Source organism: Notolepis coatsorum (genome assembly GCF_963971535.1).
Source record: "Notolepis coatsorum genome assembly, chromosome: 8".
Taxonomy (NCBI): Eukaryota; Metazoa; Chordata; class Actinopteri; order Aulopiformes; family Paralepididae; genus Notolepis; species Notolepis coatsorum.
Genome location: NC_140172.1, coordinates 31,700,822 through 31,727,068, shown reverse-complemented (window position 1 = coordinate 31,727,068; position 26,247 = coordinate 31,700,822). Strand labels below are relative to the sequence as shown.

Here is a 26,247-nt window from a genome sequence, read left to right as displayed (position 1 = left end):
GGGGGCGCTAAATATATCTACTGTATTCTGTGTGCGCTATTGAAATATCCGAGGACATGAATCAAGGATCTCATGGAGAACTAAATTAGTTCAGTCACTCGCGGAAATTAATAAGTGAAAGGGGCTTCTTTTATTAAGTGAACGCCATATTTCAGGTGACCGGTTAATTTGGAGGGGAGGAGTGCCTGAGGGATTAGGTTTGTACATGGGTGCTACCAATTTAGCACAAGTTAATGGAAGCGGATATGGACCACTAGCATAACTTAAAACTCTAGGAGAGGTGTTAGGCTAGCTGGTCCGTATGCACTTCCATTCATTTGTGCTAAGCTAGGCTACCTTGCAGCCAGGTAGATTTCTACTGAAAGCACAGAGATTAATTTCCCATAATGTTAGCGTGTTCCTTTAACCAGCTGGCCGACGATATAATTTTACTCAAAACATACATTTACAACAGAAAGTCATAGCTCACACTGTCCAATGAGCATTATGCTCTCTCTGTTCCCAGGTGTGACTCAAATTCCAGTCTTACTGTGTGATATAGGAGGGAGTTAATCAAACAGATACGCTGAACCATTACCAATTAAGCTGCCCCTGTGCAGATGTTATTTCATGAAAAAGATCCATAGTTCTGTTTTAATGTGTGGACGGTACACAAGGTACAGTACAATGTTGGAAGCTGCACTTATGACATGGTAACCATAGCAACGCATATGGACGCTGTGAGAAAGCTCTATATAATGTCTCTTTCTAGATCATTTGTTCAGGCGTGCATGCTTTGTGAGAGTTTAACTAATAATACCTTTGGATTTAATCAAATTATGTGAGAGCATGAACACTCCCCTATACCAGAGACCGAGACCAGAGAACAAAGCTACCAAAAGATACAACGTGGATCCGCTCCACTGACTTGGATATTCTCTTTGTGGAACCGTAGAGCGTTTGTCTGAGCTTTGACCCTCCAGAATTTGTTTCATTTCACTGCTACCAAGTGTGGAGCAGAAAGCCACCTTGGGCGCTATACCACCGCGCGCGCACTGCAGTCCACAGGGCTGGACAAGTAACCCTTTAAACTCTACTGGACTCACCAGCAGGAACAATAGCACACGTTCTGTGCTTTAGCCCGGCTTTACTCACATCTGCAGTACACGTAGGGCTGGGCGATTAATCGGTATTATCGATAATTCGAATGAATGATTTAGGACGATTTTCAAAAATTCAAATCGATTTTCAAAAAAAGAACCTTTTATTTTACAAAAAGTGATGTTTGGTGAAAGTTCGATTTGCACTTTATTAATCCCAATAGGGAAATTCATTCTTGTTTGATGATCAAGAGGCACCTTTTATTTGTTTTAAGTGAAGTATGGTGAAAAAGCTAGTTATTGCACTATTAATCCCAATAGGGACATTCATCTTTGTTTGATCAAGAGTAACCTTTTATATATAGAAAATAATCGATTAAAATCGTAAATCGGATTTTTTTTTTAATAATCGGGGATTTTATTTTTAGGCCATATCGCCCAGCCCTAAGTACACGGTTTTAAATCAGAGGAGCGGTTCCAAAGTGTGTGATGCAACCAGATACGAGATACAGTAAGATACTTGTGACGTCCTAGCTTTTCATGTATGTAATGACACTTGGTATGAAATAAATTACAGACTTGGTTAGACTGATAGATGAGATGACGACACAAGATTATCAATGAAGCAACTCCCAGGATTTGTCTCTCGATGACATCAAGAGAGTATTGTTGGTTATAATGTTTATACCAGTGGCTTTTTGGAGCAGGCACAGGCTCAGATAGGTCAAAGGTCAAAGGGGACTAAAAAAAAAGCTCTGACCCTTTGTCCTGCCATACACAACCTGCTTCATTAGAAGTATGTTTTTGAGACTCGGTTTTGCAAAACACATATGAAGTGAATGTGGGGGGGGGGGGGGTCTTCATTCTCTACACAACGACAACAGAGGCGACTGGTGAAAGTGAGTGGCAGTGTATGGACTCATATCAGGGTAAAGAACATACAGTCAAATGTTCTACAAAACATCCCTATTGCTTTAACATAGGACAAGATACCCATCAAAAAGAGATATCATATTTGATTAAAAAAAAAAAGGGGGGGGGGGGCACTTCATCCCTGCTTTCTGTCCCAGTCCCTGGTCTCAAAATGTGCTCTCTGCTTTGAGACTCTTATTTGTGTTCACAAATCAAGCCAGAATTGTCTGAGAACCGAGGAATATAAAATATGCAAATGTGTGTTTTAGAGCATCATTTCCCCGTGTGTTTAAATCCCTCTAAGCAGTTATTGAAAAGGAGCTGTGGGATTAAACAGACAGAAGCGGATGGTGATGCTGTTAAGACATTCTGATGAAGCAAAGAAAATAAAAAAGAAGATCCTATGATACTCCATTCAAAATGTGACAGGGTGATGATACATGTGATAAATCTATCTTGGTTTCACACACATGGTGTCACACATGGTGTCACACATGGCTTATCATGTGTCTCAGATCTGTTGAAGTTGGCAGTGTTGGAAATGTTGTTGTCGAGATGTGGATATGGATGTACGGGATATTATTGTCAGCGAGGTTGTAGGCAGTAGTGACACTGCAGTGTTGATCCTGCTGGGTGGGTGTAGAGGAGGGTGGTGTTGGGTCTGGTGGGTGTAGAGAAGGGTGGTGTTGGGTCTGGTGGGTGTAGAGGAGGGTGGTGTTGGGTCTGGTGGGTGTAGAGAAGGGTGGTGTTGGGTCTGGTGGGTGTAGAGGAGGGTGGTGTTGGGTCTGGTGGGTGTAGAGGAGGGTGGTGTTGGGTCTGGTGGGTGTAGAGAAGGGTGGTGTTGGGTCTGGTGGGTGTAGAGGAGGGTGGTGTTGGGTCTGGTGGGTGTAGAGGAGGGTGCTGTTGGGTCTGGTGGTTGTAGAGGAGGGTGCTGTTGGGTCTGGTGGGTGTAGAGGAGGGTGCTGTTGGGTCTGGTGGGTGTAGAGGAGGGTGGTGTTGGGTCTGGTGGGTGTAGAGGAGGGTGGTGTTGGGTCTGGTGGGTGTAGAGGAGGGTGGTGTTGGGTCTGGTGGGTGTAAAGAAGGGTGGTGTTGGGTCTGGTGGGTGTAGAGGAGGGTGGTCTTGGGTCTGGTGGGTGTAAAGAAGGGTGGTGTTGGGTCTGGTGGGTGTAAAGAAGGGTGGTGTAGAGTTTCTTTTTCAAGTTTCAAGTTTCTTTAATAGTTGTCATACAGAAGTACAGAATACTTTCATACAAAATGCTTCTTACTGTTACGCTCCAGAGACTGTGCTAGACAAGATAGTATCAAATAACATAGTATAGCATGTAATTTAGAAGTAGAAAATGAGGTCACAGTGTTCAGTATAGACATATGTACAATGTTCGATGCAGAATAGATGTAACTGAGTTACCATATAATATACAATACTATGCAGTGTACTAATGTACAATACTATATAGTGCAAAGCAGAAATGGGATGAGGTACAATTTAGGTACAATTTACAGTAAGGTGTACGAGTTGCAGTGCAATCCTTCATCAATAAATATAAAGTGTGGGGAGTGGGTGCTACAGTGTGTTTGTTTAAAGTGAGTGTGTGCTATAAAGTGTGTGGAGTGGGTGCTACAGTGTGTTTGTTTAAAGTGAGTGTGTGCGTGTGGATGTGTGTGCTATGTGCGTTTGATGGTTGTTGTTGTGTAGTGTTCATTGTTCGTTTAGCAGCCTGATGGCCTGGGGATAGAAGCTTCTTCTGAGTCTTTCTGTGCTCGCCTTGAGACTCCGGTATCGCTTGCCTGACCGCAGCAGTTCAAAGAGGCAGTTGTTCGGGTGACTGGAGTCTTTAATGATTCTCTTAGCCTTGCCCCTGCACCGCTTGTTGTAAATGTTCTGGAGGGTGGGGAGCCCCCCTCCAATTGTGCGTTCGGCTGAACGTGTCACTCTTTGTAGTCTGCTTCGGTCTTGTGCAGTGCTATTCCCAAACCAGGAGGTGATGTTGCCAGTCAGGATGCTCTCTATTGTACATGAGTAGAAGTTCTTAAGGATCTTCTGACTGACTTGGAACTTCCTTAGGCGCCTGATAGAAGTCAGGCAAAACCTTTCTCAGATTGGCGCTATTGAAATCACCCACTACTACAATGGCGGCGTTAACGTTCGCGGCTTGGATTCTATTTACCTCATCGTGGAGTCTGGAGAGCGCAACACTATTGCTGGCTTGCGGTGGAATATACACTCCGACCAGGACGATCGCCGTTAACTCCCTCGGGAGGAAGAAAGGACGACACTTGATGGTTATATATTCCAGGTCTGGGCAGCAGTGGTTCGATAATTGTTGTTAAACATGAAGGCGATACCTCCTCCACGCTGTTTGCCGGACTCTGCTGATCTGTCCTTGCGGTGGATGAAGAAGTGATCGGCCGGTTGTATGGCGTGATCTGGGGTTTCTGGCGACAGCCACGTTTCAATGAAGCAGAGAACATTGCAGTCTCTAACGTCTCTCTGGAATTGAATCCTTGCTCGGATGTCGTCCAGTTTATTGTCAATTGATTGTACATTGGCTAGCAATATACTGGGTAGTGGCGTTCGGTGTCGTCTGGTTCTCAGTCTGTTACGGATCCCAGCTCTCTTCCCACGCCGTCTGGTGGTTCCTTTGTTCCTTGGGTCAAGACCTGGTCCTGGTGTTCTCAGGATCTCAACAGGCCATTGCTGCGGTTCAGAAAGCTGATCCAGGGAGTAATCCAATCGGTAAGTTTCCCGTAATCCGATGTCTATAAGTGACTGACGGTCATACACATTAAATGCACCTACTGTTGGTACAGACAAAACTCTTAAAACTATAAATATTAACAAAAGTAAGCACAATCTCGACGGAGCGCACAGATAGGCGGCCGGGCATAGCGGCGCCATCTTTCTGTGGTGTTGGGTCTAGTGGGTCTGATGGGTGTAGAGGAGGGTGCTGTGGGGTCTAGTGGGTCTGGTGGGTGTAGAGGGTGGTGGTGTTGGGTCTGGTTGTTATAATTGTGCACTTCAGCCATAATACCATAGGGCTGCCTTAGCCATGTATATCTTGATGACACTGCCACCTAGAGGTGCGTTTTACCTTCTTGTAGACTGAACTTGAGGCTGTGTCCCAATAGGTTTTCTAACTTTTATATTACATCAAAAGTAAGATCAAATTCCCCTTTCAAGGCCCAATGCGTGATCAATGTGAGGTATAGAATAGAATAGAAATACTTTAATCATCCCGAGGGAAATTTGGCCATATTCTCAGATATCCAATCTGCTTCCCTGAAGAGATTGCATAATCGTCTCGGGTTACTCTGATTGGCCAGTCAGTCAGTCTGTCATTTGTCAGTTAGTAAAGGATATCAGCTAGTTAGTCCATAAACAAGTGGTGAAACTAGTTTGCTACTTAAAAGGGGACATATTTTTGTCCTTTACAACAAGTTAATACAGGTCCCCTAAACATGTATTTGAAGTTTTCACATTCTAGCATCCTCTATACCCCTCTGTTTCAGTCCTGTTCTCATTCTAGCATCCTCTATACCCCTCTGTTTCAGTCCTGTTCTCATTCTAGCAGCCTCCATATCCCTGTGTTTCAGTCCTGTTCTCATTCTAGCAGCCTCTATACCCCTCTGTTTCAGTCCTGTTCTCATTCTAGCAGCCTCTATACCTCTCTGTTTCAGTCCTGTTCTCAATGGGCTGCTTCTGTGTCTGTAATGAGCAAACTGCTTTTATTATTATTGTACATCTACAGTAGCAGTGGTGCACAAGCCTGTACCATCGAATGAAATGCTGCTCCAACTGGCAGATCAAATATGACTCAAGATCCAGCAACAGCATAGCAATCTTGTCGTTAGAAATGTTGTCAGAAACATATTTTATGTTCAACTTTAGGTCGAAAAGAGAGAAGAGGAGATTTACGTGCAAGCTCCATCTTGTACACACACATTTTGTATCTTCACACACATCAGAATCAGAATCAGAAATGTCTTTATTTGCCAAGTAGTTTTCACATACAAGGAATTTGCTTTGGACGTTATCGGTGCAACATTAGCGGACAGACATTAACAGACAGATAATACAATAAAGAGGAGGAGTAAAATAAAATATGAGCCTAGTTAAGCACAATAGAATAATATAATTATGAAATAAAATATAGGCCAGGGCTGTACAACTGTAAATAAGAGGTTGAATAAAATTAGATGGGATATCAACTAAATTAAATATGGCACAATAGAATATAGTATACTATAGTTACAGTAGTATAGTAGTATAGTTAAGTAAAAATAAAATAGGAATAGGCCAGGGCCCTCATGCATCAACGTGTTCTACGCACAGATCTGTGCGTAACCCGTGCGTACGATCATTTCCAAGCAAAGAGTGGGATTCATCAATTTCGATTTGAACTTGACTTCGTGCGTACATCTACGCACATTTCAGACCTGGCGTACCTAGCTCCCAGTGGTAGAATATATTATTACAACAAGGAAATGAGCTTCTGTGCATAATAACACCGGCATGTTCTGTACGAACCGTAGTTCATTATAGTTCATTGTAGAATAGCAACAGTAGTGTAATTATGGTCAAAACCCTATAAATAGCATTTGGAATAATAGATCTTTCTCTCAGAATGAATGCAGCATGGTTTATATAGCGTTATCGGAATATACGGGGTGTAGGCTACTGACTGACTGCGCTCCGCGTAGCTTGATTGATTGATTGATTGAAAAGTTTATTAACAGATTGCAGAATGGGTACAGTACAGTACAGCTCAGTACATACAATTGTTAATTGGGGATGCAGACCAACTTTCGTCTTGTTTACATCAGGGTCCCCCATTTTCAATTCATCATAAATCATAAAGCTCAACTCGTTATTATTCTGCGCAGACCGCAGAAACACGGGAACGTTTTGATTATATTTAAAAGGCTTTACGTTAAACGAAACAAGTGGAACTTCGAAGCTGTAAGCAGAATACAAGTCATATTAATATAGTGTTCTTCCCCCTTTTTACTGTATAAGAAAGAATAGAAAACGCATTGCAATGACACTATAGTGGACAGACTATGTATATGATGGGATTCAAGTTCATGTATTGAAAGGCAGGCTATCATACATGCAGTGAGATTCATTGTTCTTGTATATGCTCTCGTATTATATTGTTTATATAGGCTACCCAATACTGACATCAAAATAGATTGTAGTATGCCTCTAGAAATCATATGCAGCAGGTAGAAAATTGACGGGAGATCCATCGCGATTTGGAATAAAATTGAGGAGAACTTTAATCCCTGGCCTGGGGTATTAATCAAACAACACGGGAAAAGGCAGTCATATTCCAGCGCGGTCTTTATTAGCCGACAACAAAATAGATGCATCTAAAAATCATATAGCCAATCGAACACAACTAATAAAGGCATTCATATTACAAGCACGGTTATAATGACAAACAACCAACGCCAAACAGTGGTCAACGAACGGTCTTTATTAGTATTTTGAGCTGTCCAGGCAGAATTGCAGCAATGGTCTTAGGGAGCCGTTGATATCTGACATCACCGTTTACGAGTCCGCCTTTTATTTATCCCATAATACGCGATAGTGTCTTCTTGGTTCGACAGCAGTGAATTCTCCGTGGAGTTTCTCGGAGTCCCGCTCGGGTCGGTCCATTATTTCACATCCCATGGGGGGTGTTTCCTCATTTTCATGACCATATATGGATAATCATGCACGAGCATTGACGGTAGAACAAAGTGGTATTCATCAACACGGAGGACCATAGAGCCTGCGTACGCACGTGTGATGAATGCCGACTTCCCTGTGCGTACGCTAGTTCTACATTCCGTGCTTACGTGTGGAAGTAGGTCAAGTTCAAAGTCCACGTTGATGCATGAGGGCCCAGGGCTGTACAACTGGGCAGATGTGGTGAATTATATACACGAATTAGAATGAGGTAACAATACAGTGGCCAAGTATATAGTCCAGTGGGGGGGGTGTAACACAGTGGGGGGGGGGGGGGGGGGGGGTCAGTGAGGGTCCCGAGCCTTGTTGATGAGGCTCACTGCAGAGGGGAAGAAACTGTTCTTGTGGTGTGAGGTTTTGGCCCTGATGGACCGCAGACCGAGGCGAGTGTCTCAAACAGGTTGTGACCGGGGTGGTAGGGGTCGGCCACAATCTTACCTGCACGCTTCAGGGTTCTGGAGGCGTACAGGCCCTGGAGAGATGGCAGATTGCAGCCGATCACCTTCTCAGCAGAGTGGATGACACGCTGCAGCCTGCCTTTGTCCTTGGCCGTGGCTGCAGCGTACCATACTGTGATGGAGGAGGTGAGGATGGACTCAATGATGGCTGTGTAAAAGTGCATCATCATCGTCTTTGGCAGGTTGAATTTCTTCAGCTGCCACAGGAAGTACATCCTCTGCTGTGCTTTCTTGATGAGCGAGCTGATGTTCAGCTCCCACTTGAGGTCATGGGAGTGTCCACTGGGGAGTCACACAGGGTGATCCCCACCAGAGATGAGTCCAATGAGGGTGGTGTCGTCCGCGAACTTCAGGAGCTTGACGGACTGGTGACTGGAGGTGCAGCTGTTGGTATAAAGGGAGAAGAGAAGAGGGGAAAGAACACAGCCTTTGGGGGGAACCTGTGCTGAGGGTCTGGAAGTCTGAGGTGTGTTTTCCCAGTCTCACGTGCTGCTTCCTGTCAGACAGAAAGTCTGTGAACCACCTCAGCTGAGAGAGCTTGTCCTGTAGCAGGGCCGGGATGACTGTGTTGAACGCAGAGCTGAAATCCACAAACAGGATCCTGGCGTAGGTTCCTGCAGAGTCCACAGGTGCTGGAGTACAAAGTGGAGTGCCATGTTGACAGCGTCGTCTACAGACCTGTTGGCTCTGTAGGCGAACTGCAGGGGGTCCAGGAGAGGGTCTGTTATTGTTTTGAGGTGTGTAAGCACAAGGCGCTCAAAAGACTTCATCACCACAGAGGTCAGGGCGACAGGTCTGTAGTCTCTTAGTCCACTGGGCCTTGGCTTCATGGGGACAGAGATTATGGTGGATGTGTTAAAGCAGGCTGGCACGTGGCATGTCTCCAGTGAGGTGTTGAAGATGTCTGTGAACTGACACTGGAGACAGCTGGGCGGCACGGTGCTTCAGGGTGGATGGAAAGACAGCGTCTGGTCCTGCTGCTTTTCGGGGGTTTTGTCTCTTGAACAGTCTATTTACATACATGCATGTTATTAACTATGGCGATTGTGGCTACAATTCTGAATGGCTCATTTCAAAAGGGAGGGTTCTTGTCACAGCTGAACTGCAGAAAAGGCACAATGCAAATTTTTTGAATGTTCTCAGTGTTGGGACAACTCCTCGTTCAGTATTACAGTATGATACTAACTTGACATCTCCTTTCAATGAAAGAGGGCCACTCCCCCTCAACATACAAAGAGTTGGCTGTGCTCCGAGAGGGGGCACAAAAACAGTCGTAACAAATGAAGAAATTACATTTCTGACATTAACATTCCACAATGGGCTCTTTTAGACTGAATTAACATCATTGTACCGGTTCTTTTGATTCCATTGTAAATCGGAATATGGATCTGTTTTGTGCCAAACATTACCAATATAAACAAACATTTCACAGACACAAAATACAGCAAATAGACTTAAACGGGAATGCCACCCATTTTAAGAATTCACATAATTACAAGACATCATTACAAGACATTGTAATTGTGTGCTCACACAAACATGTTATGGCCTCATAAAGTCAGAGCTCAATTAATTGTCTATGGAGCAGCCCCAGATTTTGCATCCCAGTTACATCACAGATTGGAGGGTTCTCTCACTGATTTCTAGCCTTATGGGAGAGTGGTACGTGTTTGCAAATACTGACTGAATTGTACTGGGGCACAGGAAGAACACACTGTATGTGAATTCTTAAAATGGGTGGCATTTCCCTTTTTAAGAAATCAGATTGACCTGCTGTCTAGTGTTAGTCCTTGTCTAAGAGATCAGTCAAAAAACAGTCAATGAAAACATGTCTCCGTTCTATTTCTTATTTCTGCTGGTGGGGCTATACCCGTTTGGTTACGTTTGGATCTCTGATTGGGCCTTTAATGGTAGTCATTACTGGGTGGAATAACAATCATTTTGGTTTTACATCGGAATGTTTCCTCCTCTTTGATCAAAGCGTGTGATTGCTTTAGCCGCAGGGCAGTGCTCACGAAGAGGGGGTTTAACAGGTGTCTCCCACTCCGCTATACACAGGAATAATGATGCTGATGAACCACGTGTGTTAGTTAAACGGGAACATCACCCACATTAAAGAAATCAAATATGTTATTTCCATGGCATAGGAAAGTTCAATCAATATTTGTGAACATGAGCTACTCTCTCCCAAAGCCAGAAACCAGAAAAGTAAGAATCGAACTTGTGATGTCATCATCAAGTATAAAATCTGGAGCTGCTCCATTGGCAATGAATGGGATATTGATTTTGTGGATGTCAATGGAGCAGCCTCAGAAATTATACTTAATGACATCATAAGTTTGAGTTTTAGCCCTCTTGTTTTTGGATTTGGGGGAGAGTGTGTGCGTGCGTGTGTGCGCGTGTGTGTGTGTGTGTGTGTGTGTGTGTGTGTGTGTGTGTGTGTGTGTGTGTGTGTGTGTGTGTGTGTGTGTGTGTGTGTGTGTGTGTGTGTGTGTGTGCGTGTGTGCATGCGTTTGTGTGTGTACTCTGTGTGCATGCGTGTGTGTTTGTGCACGTGTGTGCGTGCGTGTGCATGTGTGTGCATGCGTGTGCTTGTGTGTGTAGTATATGTGTGACGACCAATGAACTAGAAGTCTCTTTTGAGCCATCAGGTCCAGACAATTATAGCATGGAAGACTCTACTCCCCCTAGTGGCCCCGCCCCGGTACTGGTGCTGCATGTGATGTCAAGGGTGCAGCGAGGCTTTGCAAACAGGCTAACAATGTCCACATCTCCTAGCCCTCGATATGCCGTGTCCCCAGGGTTCCATCGTGTCTGTTCTGTACAGAAAATAATGATGATGGTGGTAGCAATTCCACGGGCCCCGGCCAGAAAGGCATGTATACAGAGAGAGAGAGAGAGAGAGAGAGAGAGAGAGAGAGAGAGAGAGAGAGAGAGAGAGAGAGAGAGAGAGAGAGAGAGAGAGAGAGAGAGAGAGAGAGAGAGAGAGAGAGAGAGAGAGAGAGAGAGAGAGAGAGAGAGAGAGAGAGAGAGAGAGAGAGAGAGAGAGAGAGAGAGAGAGAGAGAGAGAGATTGGCAGGAAGGAGCATTGTCTATGAGTATGTTGGGGGACGGGTTTTAAGTGCCATTGAAATCCCAGCGTTTTGGAGGCGATGGTTTAATAAAAGGCAGGGATGTTCATTGCAGATGTGGCCATTTTCGCAGTTGATTTAGCCACCCGCCCCGATCCCTGAAGTAATTACACAACAAAGGTTTGTGCCAGGGAAACATTTGGATAGCTAACGGTGTACCGAGCCCGGCCGGAGGTGAACGCTGAGTTCAAATATTGAGACAAATATAGATGAGATATAAAGGGTTCCTTTGTGGATATATTTTTTTGACTCTGGGAAAATGTCACAGTGGTGGAGGAAGTAGGACTAGATAGATAGATAGATAGATAGATAGATAGATAGATAGATAGATAGATAGATAGATAGATAGATAGATAGATAGATAGATAGATAGATAGATAGATAGATAGATAGATAGATAGATAGATAGATAGATAGATAGATAGATAGATAGTTCAAGTTTCAAGTTTCTTTAATAGTTGTCATACAGAAGTACAGAATACTTTCATACAAAATGCTTCTTACTGTGCTAGACAAGATAGTATCAAATAACATAGTATAGCATGTAATTTAGAAGTAGAAAATGAGGTCACAATGTTCAGTATAGACATATGTACAATGTTCGATGCAGAATAGACGTAACTGAGTTACCATATAATATACAATACTATGCAGTGTACTAATGTACAGTACTATATAGTGCAAAGCAGAAATGGGATGAGGTACAATTTAGGTACAATTTACAGTAAGGTGTACGAGTTGTAGTGCAATCCTTCATCAATAAATATAAAGTGTGGGTGCTACAGTGTGTTTGTTTAAAGTGAGTGTGTGCTATAAAGTGTGTGGAGTGGGTGCTACAAGTTCAAGTTCAAGTTTCTTTAATAGTTGTCATACAGAAGTACAGAATACTTTTGTACAAAATGCTTCTTACTGTTGCGCTCCAGAGACTGTGCATGACAAGGTAAGTATGAAATAAAAACATAGTAAAAATTAGAAGTAAAAAAAGAGGTCACAGTGTTCAGTTTAGACATATGTACAATGTTCGTAGACGTAGTTACCATACAATATACAATACTGTGCAGTGTACTAATATACAATACTATATAGTGCAAGGCATAAATGGACGAGGTGCAGTTTAGGTACAATTCACAGTAGGTGTACGAGTTGTAGTGCAAATCCTTTATCAATAAATATAAAGTGTAAGTGTGTTTGTGTGATCTAAAGTGTGGAGAGTGGGTGCTGCAGTGTGTTGTTGTTTGAGTGAGTGTGTGCGTGTGGGTGTGTGTGCTGTGTGCATTTGATGGTTGTTGCATAGTGATTATTGTTCGTTTAGCGATTATTGTTCGTTTAGCAGCCTGATGGCCTGGGGATAGAAGCTCCTTCTGAGTCTTTCTGTGCTCGCCATAAGACTCCGGTATCGCCTGCCTGACGGCAGCAGTTCAAAGAGGCAGTTGTTCGGGTGGCTCGAGTCCTTAATAATTCTCTTAGCCTTCCCCTTGCACCGCTTGTTGTAAATGTTCTGGAGGGTGGGAAGCCCCCCTCTAATTGTGCGTTCGGCTGAGCGTGTCACTCTTTGTAGTCTGCTACGGTCTTGTGCAGTGCTATTCCCAAACCAGGAGGTGATGTTGCCGGTCAGGATGCTCTCTATTGTACATGAGTAGAAGTTCCTAAGGATCTTCTGACTGACTTGGAACTTCCTTAGGCGCCTGAGGAAGTAGAGGCGTTGTCGTGCCTTCTTCACAACACTGTCAATGTGTGTGGTCCATGTCAAGTCCTCGGATATGTGGGCTCCGAGGTACTTGAAACTGTTCACTCTCTCAACTGGTGCCCCGTCGATGCTGAGGGGGCTGTAGTCCTTGACCCCCGACCTCCTGAAGTCCACAATCATCTCTTTTGTTTTGCTGACGTTCAGGGAGAGGCAGTTCTCCTGACACCACTGTGTCTTCCAGGTAGGCCCTCTCGTCGTTGGCAGAGATCAGGCCCACCACCACTGTGTCGTCAGCAAATTTGATGATTGTATTGCTACTCCGCTGAGCCACACAGTCGTGTGTGTACAGGGAGTAGAGGAGGGGACTCAGAACACAGCCCTGGGGGGCCCCTATGTTGAGGGTGATGGATGAGGAGGTGCAGTTGCCTGCTCTCACCACCTGGGGTCTGCCCATCAGGAAGTCCAAGACCCACTGGCAGAGGTCATAGTTCAAGCCCAGGTCCCTGAGCTTGGCTATGAGTATGGAGGGGACTATGGTATTGAATGCCGAGCTGTAGTCGATGAATAGCATTCTCACATAGTTCCCCTGCCTCTTGTCCAGGTGTGATGCTGCTGTGTGCAGCACATGGGCTATGGCGTCCTCCGTGGACCTGTTGGGGCGGTATGCAAATTGCAGGGGGTCCATGTTGATGGGGAGGGAGGAGCAGATGTAGCCCTTTACTAGCTTCTCAAAGCACTTCATGGCTATGGAGGTGAGAGCTACAGGGCGGTAGTCGTTGAGGCAAGCAGGCTTGGATTTTTTGGGTACAGGGATAATAGTGGACTTCTTCAGGCAGGTGGGGATGACAGCCTGTTCTAAGGACAGGTTAAATATGTCAGTGAATACCGGGGCCAGTTGGTCGGCACAGACTTTTAGGACGCGGCCGGGGATGCCGTCCGGACCTGCTGCCTTTCTGATATTCACTTTTTTAAAGGTCCGCCTCACCTCATGCTCTGTTACCCTGAACACTGAGTCTCCATCAGCAGCAGACCCCCCCCCCCCCCCCCCATTGCCGTGGCTTGTGGGCTGGTGTTGTTATTACCAGCATCAAACCTTGCATAGAAGGTATTGAGGTAATTTGCTAAGGAGATGTCACTGTTCAGTTTGAGGGAGGCGCCTTTGTAGTCTGTCATCGTTTTGAGCCCCTGCCACATAGCTCTAGAGTCAGCCTGTTCAAACTGGAGTTCAATTTTATCCTTGTAGCGCCGTTTGGCCTCTGTCACTGTCCTCCTTACGTTGTATCGCGCCACCTTGTGGTCATTCATGTTGCCTGCCACTAGGCCGTCATTGTATGCTTTGGTGCGTGCTCTCAGAGCTTCACGGACGGATTTGTCTACCCAGGGTTTTTGATTTGGGTAAACTCTCATTGTGGTAGTGGGGATTGTTTCTTCCACCAAAGTACGAACATAGTCCAGCACTGTCTCCGTGTAGACATGAATGTTATCTGTGTCGCGGAACACGCTCCAGTCTGTGCAGTCAAACGCAGCCTGGAGCGTCTCCTCTGACGTCAAATCCCATTTCTGCACCTCTCGCGAGACTACAGGAGTGCTTTTGATTCTCTGTTTGTACTTTGGTGAAAGAAAGATGGTCGCGTGATCTGACTTACCAAAGCCACTAGCAGAATGAGCCTTGTAGCCACCCTTGAATTGCGTGTAACAGTGGTCTAGGATGTTACCGCCTCTGGTGTTACAAGTCACATGCTGATAGAAGTCAGGTAAGACCTTTCTCAGATTGGCGCTATTGAAATCACCCACCACTATAATGGCGGCGTTAACGTTCGCCGCTTGTATTCTATTTACCTCGTTGTGGAGTCTGGAGAGCGCAACATTATTGCTGGCTTGCGGTGGAATATACACTCCGACCAGGACGATTGCCGTTAACTCCCTCGGGAGGAAGAAAGGACGACACTTGATGGTTATATATTCCAGGTCTGGGCAGCAGTGGTTTGATAATTCCTTCACGTTAGCTGGATCGCTCCAATTGTTGTTAAACATGAAGGCAAATGAATGAATGAATGAATGAATGAAAACTTTATTTAACAGATTGCAGAATGGGTACAATACAGTACGGCTCAATACATACAATTGTTAAGGGGATGCAGACCTGAGAAAGACGTTTGTCTTGTTTCCATCAGGGTCCCCCATTTTCAATTCATATAGACATTTATGACATACACAACATACATGACATTTATGGCATAGGGACATATAGGTATTTAGTACTGATACATTTGTGACATAGGCGGTATTCAAATATACAGTACTGTTACCCCTAGATCCTGACAGAGTATATACATATGATGGGGAGGGGACTGTACATTAGGAGGGGGTGGGTGGGTGGGAGGGAAATATACATACGGCGGGGAGGGAATATATACATGCGGTGGGGAGGAGACTGTCTATTAGGAGGTGGTGGGGGTTTTGGGCATTTACGGTGGCCAGTTTCGAATTGCAGCCTCCCGTAGGTGCTCTTTAAGGGCGGTTTTGAATGTGGGCAGGGATTCACATTCCTTTACAGCTTTGGGTAGGGCGTTCCACATTGTTGTGGCATAATTGCGAAACGTGTTTAGTCCCTTGTTTGAGCCGAATCTGGGTTTAACATGATTTGTTGAGCTTCCTCTGGTGTAGTGGTTGTGGTATTCACTGACCTTTGGGAAGTATTTTGACATGTACATGGGCACCCCGGTCGTATAGTGTATCTTGTAGACCAGGCCCATTGCAAGTTGCTGTACTCTGTCGTCTACTCTAAGCCATCCTAGGTTGGCAAAGTGGGCAGGGGTGAGGTGGGTTCTGGGGTTCAGGTCAAGTAGTAGTCTGACCAGTTTGTTTTGTGATGTTTGTAATTTTGTTTTAAGCGCCTTTGAGGTGCTTTGGTACCATGAGGTGCACGCATAGTCATAGTACCCTTGAATGAATGCTCCTGCCAGAGTCTTCAGGGTATTCTTGTTTACCAGAGAGGAGATCCGGTACAAGAATCTAGTTCGTTGGTTGACTTTTTTTATTACATTGGATGCCATTTTGTCACAGGAAAGATTTGCCTCTAGGATGGAACCCAGGTAGGTAATTTCGTCTTTCCTTGTGACAATATTGTCACCCACTGTAACTGAGAATCCGTCGGTCTTGCTGAGTTTGTTATTTGAACCGAAGAGAATGGACTCTGTTTTGCCCATGTGTAATGATAGTTTGTTATCAGCGAGCCATATGCAGATTTTGCCTAGTTCCGTGCTGAGGGTTTTTTCAACCTGCAATTTGTTCTTGTCAGAGACCAGCAGGGCTGAGTCGTCCGCAAACAGGAACAAGTTGCAGTCACAGGCTGACGACATGTCATTTGCATATATTAGGAAGAGTAGCGGTCCTAGTATGCTTCCTTGTGGAACACCACAGCTCACTGTGAGGGGGGGGGATAGAGTACCGTTTACCTCTACCATCTGTTCTCTCCCCTCCAGGTAGGATTGCATCCAGCTCACTGATAGGCTATCAAAACCAATTGCTTTTAGCTTGTCCATTAGAATGGAGTGATTGACAGTGTCGAAGGCCTTTTGTAGGTCCAGCATGACCATGCCGCAGTATTTGCCAGCGTCCACCTCTTGTTTGATGTGGTCGTTCAAATAGAGGAGGCATGTGTCAGTGGAGTGGGACGTTCTGAAGCCAGATTGGAATTCGTAGATTAGGTTTTTTTCCGCCAGGTATTTCCGCCAGGTATTTCCGCCAGGTATTTCCGCAATACCTCCTCCACGCTGTTTGCCGGACTCTGCTGATCTGTCCTTGCGATGGATGAAGAAGTGATCGGCCGGTTGTATGGCGTGGTCTGGGACGTCCGGCGTCAACCACGTCTCAGTGAAGCAGAGAACGTTACAGTCTCTAACGTCTCTTTGGTATTGAATCCTTGCTCGGATGTCGTCCAGTTTATTGTCAATTGATTGTACATTGGCTAGCAATATACTGGGTAGTGGCGTTCGGTAGATAGATAGATAGATAGATAGATAGATAGATAGATAGATAGATAGATAGATAGATAGATAGATAGATAGATAGATAGATAGATAGATAGATAGATAGATAGATAGATAGATAGATAGATAGATAGATAGATAGATAGATACAGTAGATAGATACAGTAGATAGATAAAATAAAAGTTATAACATTTGGAGTAGGTTTAAACGTACTTAATTTCTAGTATGTTTAAACTTTCTTTCTTTTTCGCCTCTTTTTTCTGTGATTTTTTTCTCCCATCCCAATTTCCTCTCGTGCCAATTCTCCCTCCCCTGTCCTGATCGTTGCTCGCATGTGCCCCCCACTGGCTGGTCGTAGGGAGGATAGAAGCCCATCACATGTCCCCTCCGATACATGTGGAGGCATCCAGTCACTTCTTTTCACCTGCCAGCGCGGACTCTCATTGGCAAGGAGTAATGTGTGGGAGGCTCACACTGCCCCCGCCATTTCCTGGCTTTGCTGTGCAGGCGCCCTGACCGACCTGTAGGAGTCGCTGTTTACAACGACCAGATTACCACCCATCGACTCACCTCCCGCTGACTCTGCCAATTGAGTCAGTATGACGGCCGGCCCAAGCCGGAGGCACCGCTGACAGCCGGATTCGAGACCGGTGTCTCTTGCGTTGGTGACGAGCGCAATGTCCGCTGCGCCACCCAGCCGCTCTTTTTTTATTTCTTGAATATGTAATATATGTACTTATATGTACATTGTACATTTTCGATAGAATATGTACATATACTAATTACTGTATGGCTATAACATAACATACAATATGTACCTTTTTTCCTGTGGTGCTTTATTTACATATTATTTACATATTTTAAGCGGGGTGTGGCTGTTTTATAGCAATGTTTTAACATTGAAGTAAATGTGGCACTTCACAGCAGTGATGTAGACATAGTATAAAATTAGCATACAATTTGCATAATTATAGCATAGAATGAGCAGAAAGTCGATATATATTTTTATATAGATTTCTGTCATTAAAGTAAATGAAAAATAAAGAGTTAAACATCTTTAAAAGATTGTAATACATTTTAGTCATTAGTCATTCAAATCTACATAAAAAAAGATTGATTATTGATTATCATAGATTTTTGACCAAATAAAAGCAATGCATAAAGTGCAGACAGAATGAGTATATATACAAATGGACAGCAAAAAGTCTATACAGAATAAAAGTGCAATAAAATAGCTATCATTTACATGAATTAGCATAAAATAGTGCAATAGTGCAGTGCAATTAAATAGTTCTCATCTACAGTATAACAAGCACAGTCTAGATGCAATGTGTCCAAGCAGCAGAGTGTACAGTATTAAAAGGCTATGGTGAACAGGTATGTTTTTAGATACATGTAATAGAGTAAAAAGTACACCATTTCCCTTGAAACGCACTCAAGTCAAGTGCAAATACCTACTTAAAAAGAGTATTTGAGAAACAGTACTACGTTACTTTCCACGGGAGATGTAAAGCTTGCTGATTGAACAGCATCAAACCGTCCTCTGTTCTTGCATCACATCACAACAGCCAGACTCTCAAGTGTGAACAAAAATGTCCACTCGGAGGCCAAGGTCAGCGCTTCGCCGGGTGATTCTTCTCCTCACCCCAAAGTCCCTCCAGACCCTTGCTCGCAATTGCAAGGTGACGTGATGAGCTTTTAATAGTGCTCAAAGCACTGGTTACTGGCGTGTGAAAAGACTATGGATCCCACATAGTGATGGCTGGCTTTTAATGGCCTCTGTGTTACACCTCGTGGCTCTCGGATGGAGCAAGAGTGTTGTTTCTAACCATCATTTGCAACCCATACTTTAGATTGGCCCAGAGGTGGCTGGCTGCTCATGCATTATTTCCAACTGAAGTGTTTTTGTTTGGGGGCCAAGAAGGACAGAGAGACATTGGCCATCTTGGATTAAACACACGTACACTTATCAACACACCACACATGCACATTATTATAATTTATTTGGCAGTCGACTACGGCTCCTTTCGATCGATTAGTGGACTATTAGACTAATCGGGGTCAGTCCTAATACATACACACTCAAACTAACAACACACATTTTTTATCTTACCTTGTCAACAAATATAATTCCCAAGGACTGGAAATCTGCCTTTGTTATTCCCCTCTTGAAAGGAGGCGACCCAACTATCTTAAATAATTATAGACCTATTTCTAAACTCTCTGTTTTGGCTAAAGTACTAGAAGGCTTAGTCAGTGAACAAGTAAAAGAACACCTGACTAAAAACTCTATTCTGTCTACATTTCAGTCAGTACTACTACTGCTGCTATGAAGGTCATAAATTATATAACTGAAGCCTTAGATAACAAGCAGTGCTGTATTTCTCTTTTCATAGACTTTTCTAAGGCCTTTAAATTGATACCGTTGACCACGGTCCTTTAATTGGACGTCTTACAACTATTGGTTTTTCTGAACATGCGGTTGGGTGGATTGCAAACTATCTCACAGACAGAACCCAGGCTGTTCAGTTAGAGGGTGCTACCTCAGAGGGACTGAAAGTCCATTATGTTGCAAAGAAGCTGAAGCTTTTACTAGGATATTATTTTAGAAATAAGTCTTGCTTTTCTTTTGGTGTGAAACGGAAACTGGTGGAGTCTACCTTTCTACCTGTGATTGATTATGGTGATGTGTTATATATGAACGCCTCTGCTCACTGTCTCCACATGCTGGATAGCGTGTATCATGGGGCTCTGAGATTTATTACAAACTGTGGATCTCGTACTCACCATTGTGTATTATATTCAAAAGTGAACTGGACTTCCTTATGTGCACGTCGGCTCAGTCATTGGTATGTTTTGATCTACGGGGCCATTCTTGGTATGGTTCCGATTTATTTATCGTCTCTTTTAAATTTGAATGGTGGAAATTACAATCTCTGTTTGAAGGATTTTATGCACTTTGCTGTTCCCAAAGTCCGAACAGAAATGGGAAAGAAAGCTTTTAGGTTTTCCACACCTACTGCATGGAACAATCTCCAGTCAGATCTGAAGATTCAAAGCTTGGTAACACTGAATGTATTTAAGGCTATGGTGAAGCCTATTGTAACCACGTTTTCTGTGTGCAAATGTTTTATTCTCTGCGTAACTGTACCCTTGAGAAGAATAGATGTCAGTTTAAAGGTTTTCAGATACATATGCCCAGGCTCTTTCTCTGTTGTATTCTGTGGCTGTAAACGGTTTGATTAAGTTGGTTTTGATTGATTGATTGAAAACTTTATTAAAAGATTGCAGAATGGGTACAGTACAGTACAACTACAGTTAAGCTTAGGCGCTCTTTCAAAGTTGGTTAAGGTTAGAGTTTGTCTTAGAGCAGGGCGATAGAACGCCAGCCCTGATTCCAAACTCTAACCTTAACCAACTGCGAAAGAGTCGCCTAAGCTTAACCGGTGATAAACTAGGCGTTAGGTCGTTTGCAGGCTGTTCGGCGCGGAAATGGGCTAAGACACTGCTCGTCATGCGATTGGGCGCACATGTCACATGACCAGAAACGTGCGTGGCCAATCAGAGCGCAAAACGGGAACGCGGAAGGACAACTTGCTTGTGGGAAGTATAGACGCCTCCCGGAGTAGCTTTCTACTGAGCGCACAGAGAGGAGATTGGTATCTATCTTCTTGTCTAATGTTGGCGTGTTCCTTTAAGAAAGTTCAGAAGAGTGTATTTTCCATCTGCAGATCAAATTATGTGGGAATGTATGTAAAATAATACCTAACATTGATATTTTTTTTTTTTTTATATTTTTTTACGGATCGGGCCTTTTAAAGGGGAGACACTGGCCAATTGTGGAATTTGATCTTACTTTGATCGACTCTTTCTTCCCTCAGGTGGAGTCTCCTCTGGCGGTGGACGCCGTGTTGGGAGAGTCTCCGTTCTCCGTCACCGACGACAAGGTGTCCATCCTGGAGCTGCGGGTCCACGCCATCTCGGGCCTGACGCTGTCCCTCCAGCCCAGCCCCGGCAACAGCCACACCATGGTGGCCAAGGCCACGGGCCTCCAGACCCTCACCGCTCAGAAACAGGTACGGCCTTCTTCACTCCCCGCGCAGCGGGACCGGAGCACTGAACAACATGTGCTCCCGTGAAGGGGAACGCCGCTTTAACCCTTTCACTGCCACACTACAGAAGGTTAACCCTTTACTATCACACTACCGACGGGTAAGTGAAAGGGTTGACCTTCTGTGTGTTGTCGCAGTGAAAGGGTTAACCGGTTGGTAGTGCGGCGGTGAAAGGGTTAAGATGTGTCCCGTGACAGTCCGGTCGGTATTTGCGCACCACGCACCACTCGCAAGGAATGGGGGCTCGGACTTTATGAAGCCGTAAGATGTTTTTGTGAGCTCTCGCACCCAAATTAGGTTTATATTGAACTGAACCAGAATTCAATAACCTCATTAGGGTATAAGAGCTCACACAAACATGTTATGGCCTTGCAAAGTTCCGAGCCCCGTTCATTGTCTGGCACAGCTTTTACATCCCAGTGACATCACCAATTGGAGGGTTCTCTCTCTCTCTCTAATTTCTAGCTTTAGGAGAGAGCTTTTGTTCAGAAACACTGAACTGTCCTGGGGCACAGGACGAACACATTCTTAAAATGGGTGGCTTTCCAATTTAACACTTTTTGGAATGTTCTCTAAGAATTCTATCTTCTAGAAGTCTGTGTGTGTAATATATCATATCAACAAAAACACAATAATTTGATGTCTTATTACTGGATCTGGTAAACAAGTCGCAGTAGAATAGTAAAACCATGCTTTTCCCGTGTGTTACGTACTCTACCACTGCACGGCATTTTCTTTTGAAAGTGGTTACAAGTGGTTACAGGCAGCCATCCTGGAAGAATGAGAACCACACAAACATTGCACAAACATGTGCAAAGGCCTCCGTTGCTGGTAGCAAGTGTGATATCATCATTGGAATGTTCAATTGTAAACATTCTAATCTCTGAAAGGGTTAAATGTGAAGTCCTATGTGTTAATTATCTTATTACAAATTCCATTGCAGTAGAGTACACAGATACTGCATATGAATAATGCACATAATCTTTTATCAGAATATACAGATCATATGCTGTATTATTTGCATACATATTCTGCTAATTTCAGTCATTCATACTATTTATAAAATAATATGTATTAATATCATGCAGTATAGTATGTATTATATACCGTATCAAAATGTATTGTAAATGAACTACCCATCCCAGTTAGGACAGCCGAATCCCGTCCAATCTTTCGCCGTCGACTAAAGACTCACTTCTTCAACCACTATCTGAAATGATTGAAAAAAGAAAAAGAAAAAAAATCTAACCCTGACTAACCTTACTGTCATGCACTTGTCCTAATAAACTAACCTACACTGTAACACGCAACACTTGATGAACATTGTTACTCAGCTGATAGAGTTGTACCCTTCTTGCTGTCTTGTCGTACAGAACTTGTAAGTCGCTTTGGATAAAAGCGTCAGCTAAATGACTAAATGTAAATGTAAATGTATTGAAATCGTATCACATTGTGAAGCCATAATGCTTCATGAATTCTTATGAGAGGATCTGTTTTCTCCCTTCAGCCCTGTCAACACAAAAAGCTATTTAAAAGCAAAACAAAAGCAAAACATCTCTCCTGATTTATTAAAATACAACTCCCAGGGTGCATTGCCTCACCCACCCGCAGAGCCGCCTTATGAAGCAGAGGAATGTGAGCCATTTTTCTGCCTGCTGTCTTGACACTGCCAACATGGGACCACGGATTTTTGTTCTACCAAATAATTAATTGGCTACAGTGCTTTACCTAGAGAGAAGTGTGTGTGTGTGTGTGTGTGTGTGGGTGTGCGTGTGTGTGTGTGTGTGTGTGTGTGTGTGTGTGTGTGTGTGTGAGCGTGTGTGTGTGTGTGTGTGTGTGTGTGTGTCTGTGTGTGTGTGTGTGTGTGTGTGTGTGTGTGTGTGTGTGTGTGTGTGTGTGTGTGTGTGTGTCTGTGTGTGCATGCGTGCAAATGTGTGTGTGTGTGTGTGTGTGCAAATGTGTGTGTGTGTGTGTGTGTGTGTGTGTGTGTGTGTGTGTGTGTGTGTGTGTGTGTGTGTGTGTGTGTGTGTGTGTGTGTGTGTGTGTGTGTGTGTGTGTGTGTGTGTGTGTGTGTGTGTGTGTGTGTAGGTGTGTGAATGTGTTTTTGTTAGGGATGCTCGATATTGGTCTTTTTACCGATACCGATATACCGATATTGTCCAACTCTTAATTTCCGATACCGATATCAACCGATATCAACTGATACCGATATGCAGGGTTTCCCCCCCCCCCCCCCCCCCCCCCCCCCCCCAACAATTTAATAATTTCAGGTAATTAACATTCTGTTGTGGAATTAACACATTATGCATACTTTTGACAATAAATAAAATCTGAATTTGTTCTTACTTGCTTGCCTGGGTAAATAAAGGTTATAGAAATGTAAAAAAAGAATAAAACTTTTTTTGAAAAACCGATACCGATATTTTCCAATATCACATTTTAATGCCGATATCGGCCGATAATATCGGTAGGCCGATAATATCGGACATCCCTAGTTTTTGTGTGTGTATGTGTTTCACTTTCTTTGTACTCTTGTCTGACCTTCCATGAATGAATGAATGAATGAATGAATGAATGAATGAATGAATGAATGAATTAATTAATTAATGAATGAAACCTTTATTTAACAGATTGCAGAATGGGTACAATATACAGTACGGCTCAATACACACAATTGTTAAGGGGATGCAAACCAGAGAAAGACGTTTGTCTTGTTTACATCAGGGTCCCCCATTTTCAATTCATAGTGACATTTATGACATACAGCCAGGTATATAGTACTGTTACATTTGTGACATATACGATATGCAAATATGCAGTACTGTTACCCAGAGATCCTAACAGAAAATATATACATATGATGGGGAGGAGACTGTCTATTAGGAGGGGGTGGGGGGGGGTGGACATTTACTGTGGCCAGTTTCGAATTGCAGCCTCCCGTAGGTGCTCTTTAAGAGTGGTTTTGAAGGAGGGTAGGGATTCAAAAAAAAATACGGCTATTATAGGGCGTTCCACATTGATGTGGCATAATTGCGAAGCGTGTTTAGTCCCTTGTTTGTGCCGAATCTGGGATGCACATGATTTGTGGAACTCCCTCTGGTGTTGTGGTCGTGGTATTCAATGACCTTTGGGAAGTATTTCGACATGTACATGGGTACCTGAGTGGTGCAGGCCATTGGCCTGCCAGTGGCCAGAATGCAACCACATCAGGCAGCCAGTGAGAAAACCCAGCATTAACCATTTCACTACCACACTACAGAAGGTTAACCCTTTACTATCACACTACAGACGGGACCGTCTATAGTGTGATAGTAAAGGGTTAACCTTCTGTAGTGTGGTAGTGAAAGGGTTAACCCTTTGTTGTGTGGCAGTGAAAGGGTTAACCTTCTGTATTGTCGCAGTGAAAGGGTTAACCATTTGGTAGTGCGGCAGTGAAAGGGTTTTAAATGCCAATTAATCTTCCCTTCCGCCTCTTGGCCACAGTGAAATGTAATTATTGTAATGTATTGTCCTAAGTGCTCTCCGAGGCTGGGCCGTAAAACAGCCAGACAGTCCCTCCACTGGCCCAGCTCCAGGAGTGTGAGAGCTGTTTCAAACTGTTTGATTCTCTGCTACAGGGGCAACCCGCTAAACTCCTCCATCACTCTAAAACCACATGGAAGACGTAAAGCATGTACTGTATGTACAGTAGGGAGAAGTAACGTTTGTTTTTCAGATCTGCCGAGTTCAACTCTTTGAACTGTAGTAAACACTCAGGTGCCAAGCAGGTTATTATCATCAGTGTTAGGGGTAATTCATCGGTGCAACTATGAGTTATGTATTGTCATTATTACCTAAATACTGTACGTGACTGAATAGATCAAAGCTTTTTCAAATTGGTTACTACAGTTACTTGACAAACTCGAAGCAAAGTCACAAGGCAGTCCTAGATGAACATACACTACACATGTGCGTTTGGCCGGGGGGTCACCCAAGGACACTGTTGCAGAGATGTCGTCCACAGTTGATGTAATACCAGCCACCCTCTTGTTGTCAGCTCACACTGGGAATACACACTCCTGTCTGTGCCAGGAATCTAACCACTGACCTTACCATCCTGCCTCCCCCTCTTTAAAGTGGAATGTCACCCATTTTAAGAATTCACATAATTTCTTCCTGTGCCCTAGGAAAGTTCAGTTGTGAACACGCACCACTCTCTCCTAAAGCTAGAAATCAGAGAGAGAACCCTCCAATCGGTGATGCAACTGCAATGTAAAATGCGGGGCTGCTTCATAGACAATGAATAGGGCTCTTGACTTTGTGAGATCATAAAATGTCTGTGTGAGCTCTTACACCTAAATGAGTTGTATATTGCATATGAGAAATGTTCTCATTCTGGATCAGCAATGCTATAATGTAAATCTCAAGTACTCACACAAACATTTTATGGTCTCACAAAGTCAGAGGACCCATCCATTGTCTTTGGAGCAGCCCCAGATTTTACATCCCAGTTGCATCACCGCTTGGAGCGATATCTCTCTCTCTGAGAGTGGTGTGTGTTCACAAGTACAGACTGAACTGTCCTGGGGCACGGGAAGAACATAATGTGAATTCGTAAGATGGGTGACATCAAGAATTGTAATGTTTTCCTCTCTCCAGGCCTCATGCCTCGTGTCTGAGTGGAATACTCAGGTTTCAGGGTAGATGTAAGTATGTGAGGAAGCGCGGGAGATAGAGTTACGAGAGCAGAATGAATATTCCTTGCTTCGCAGAACCTACTACTACTACTACTACTACTACTACTACTACTACTACTACTACTACTACTACTACTACTACTACTACTACTACTACTACTACTACTACTACTACTACTACTACTACTACTACTACTACTACGAATGTTCCTATTACTACTACTACTACTAATGTTCCTATTACTACTACTACTACTAATGTTCCTATTATTACTACTACATTACTACTACTACTACTACTACTATGACATTTAGGGGTGGGCGATATGACGATATTAAATAAATATCGGGTACAGTTAATAAACTATACACTTTTTAAACGTATCGTGGATATCGTGATGTTTCTCACAATCCCTCATGTCAGTTTTTAAGCCGCCGCGGCTGAGATGAGACTTACTTTGGCGC

The 26,247-nt window shown here is 43.8% G+C and overlaps 1 protein-coding gene across 1 annotated transcript in view; it reads left to right on the top strand.

Annotated features, from left to right (window-relative positions):
• Positions 1-26,247, top strand: part of tmem132e (transmembrane protein 132E) — a 295,863-nt gene that overhangs the window by 256,295 nt on the left and 13,321 nt on the right. Inside the window, exon 8 of the mRNA XM_084319694.1 lies at positions 20,876-21,070. Within this exon, the coding sequence (XP_084175820.1) occupies positions 20,876-21,070 (195 nt within the window). The remainder of the gene's footprint in view (positions 1-20,875; positions 21,071-26,247) is intronic.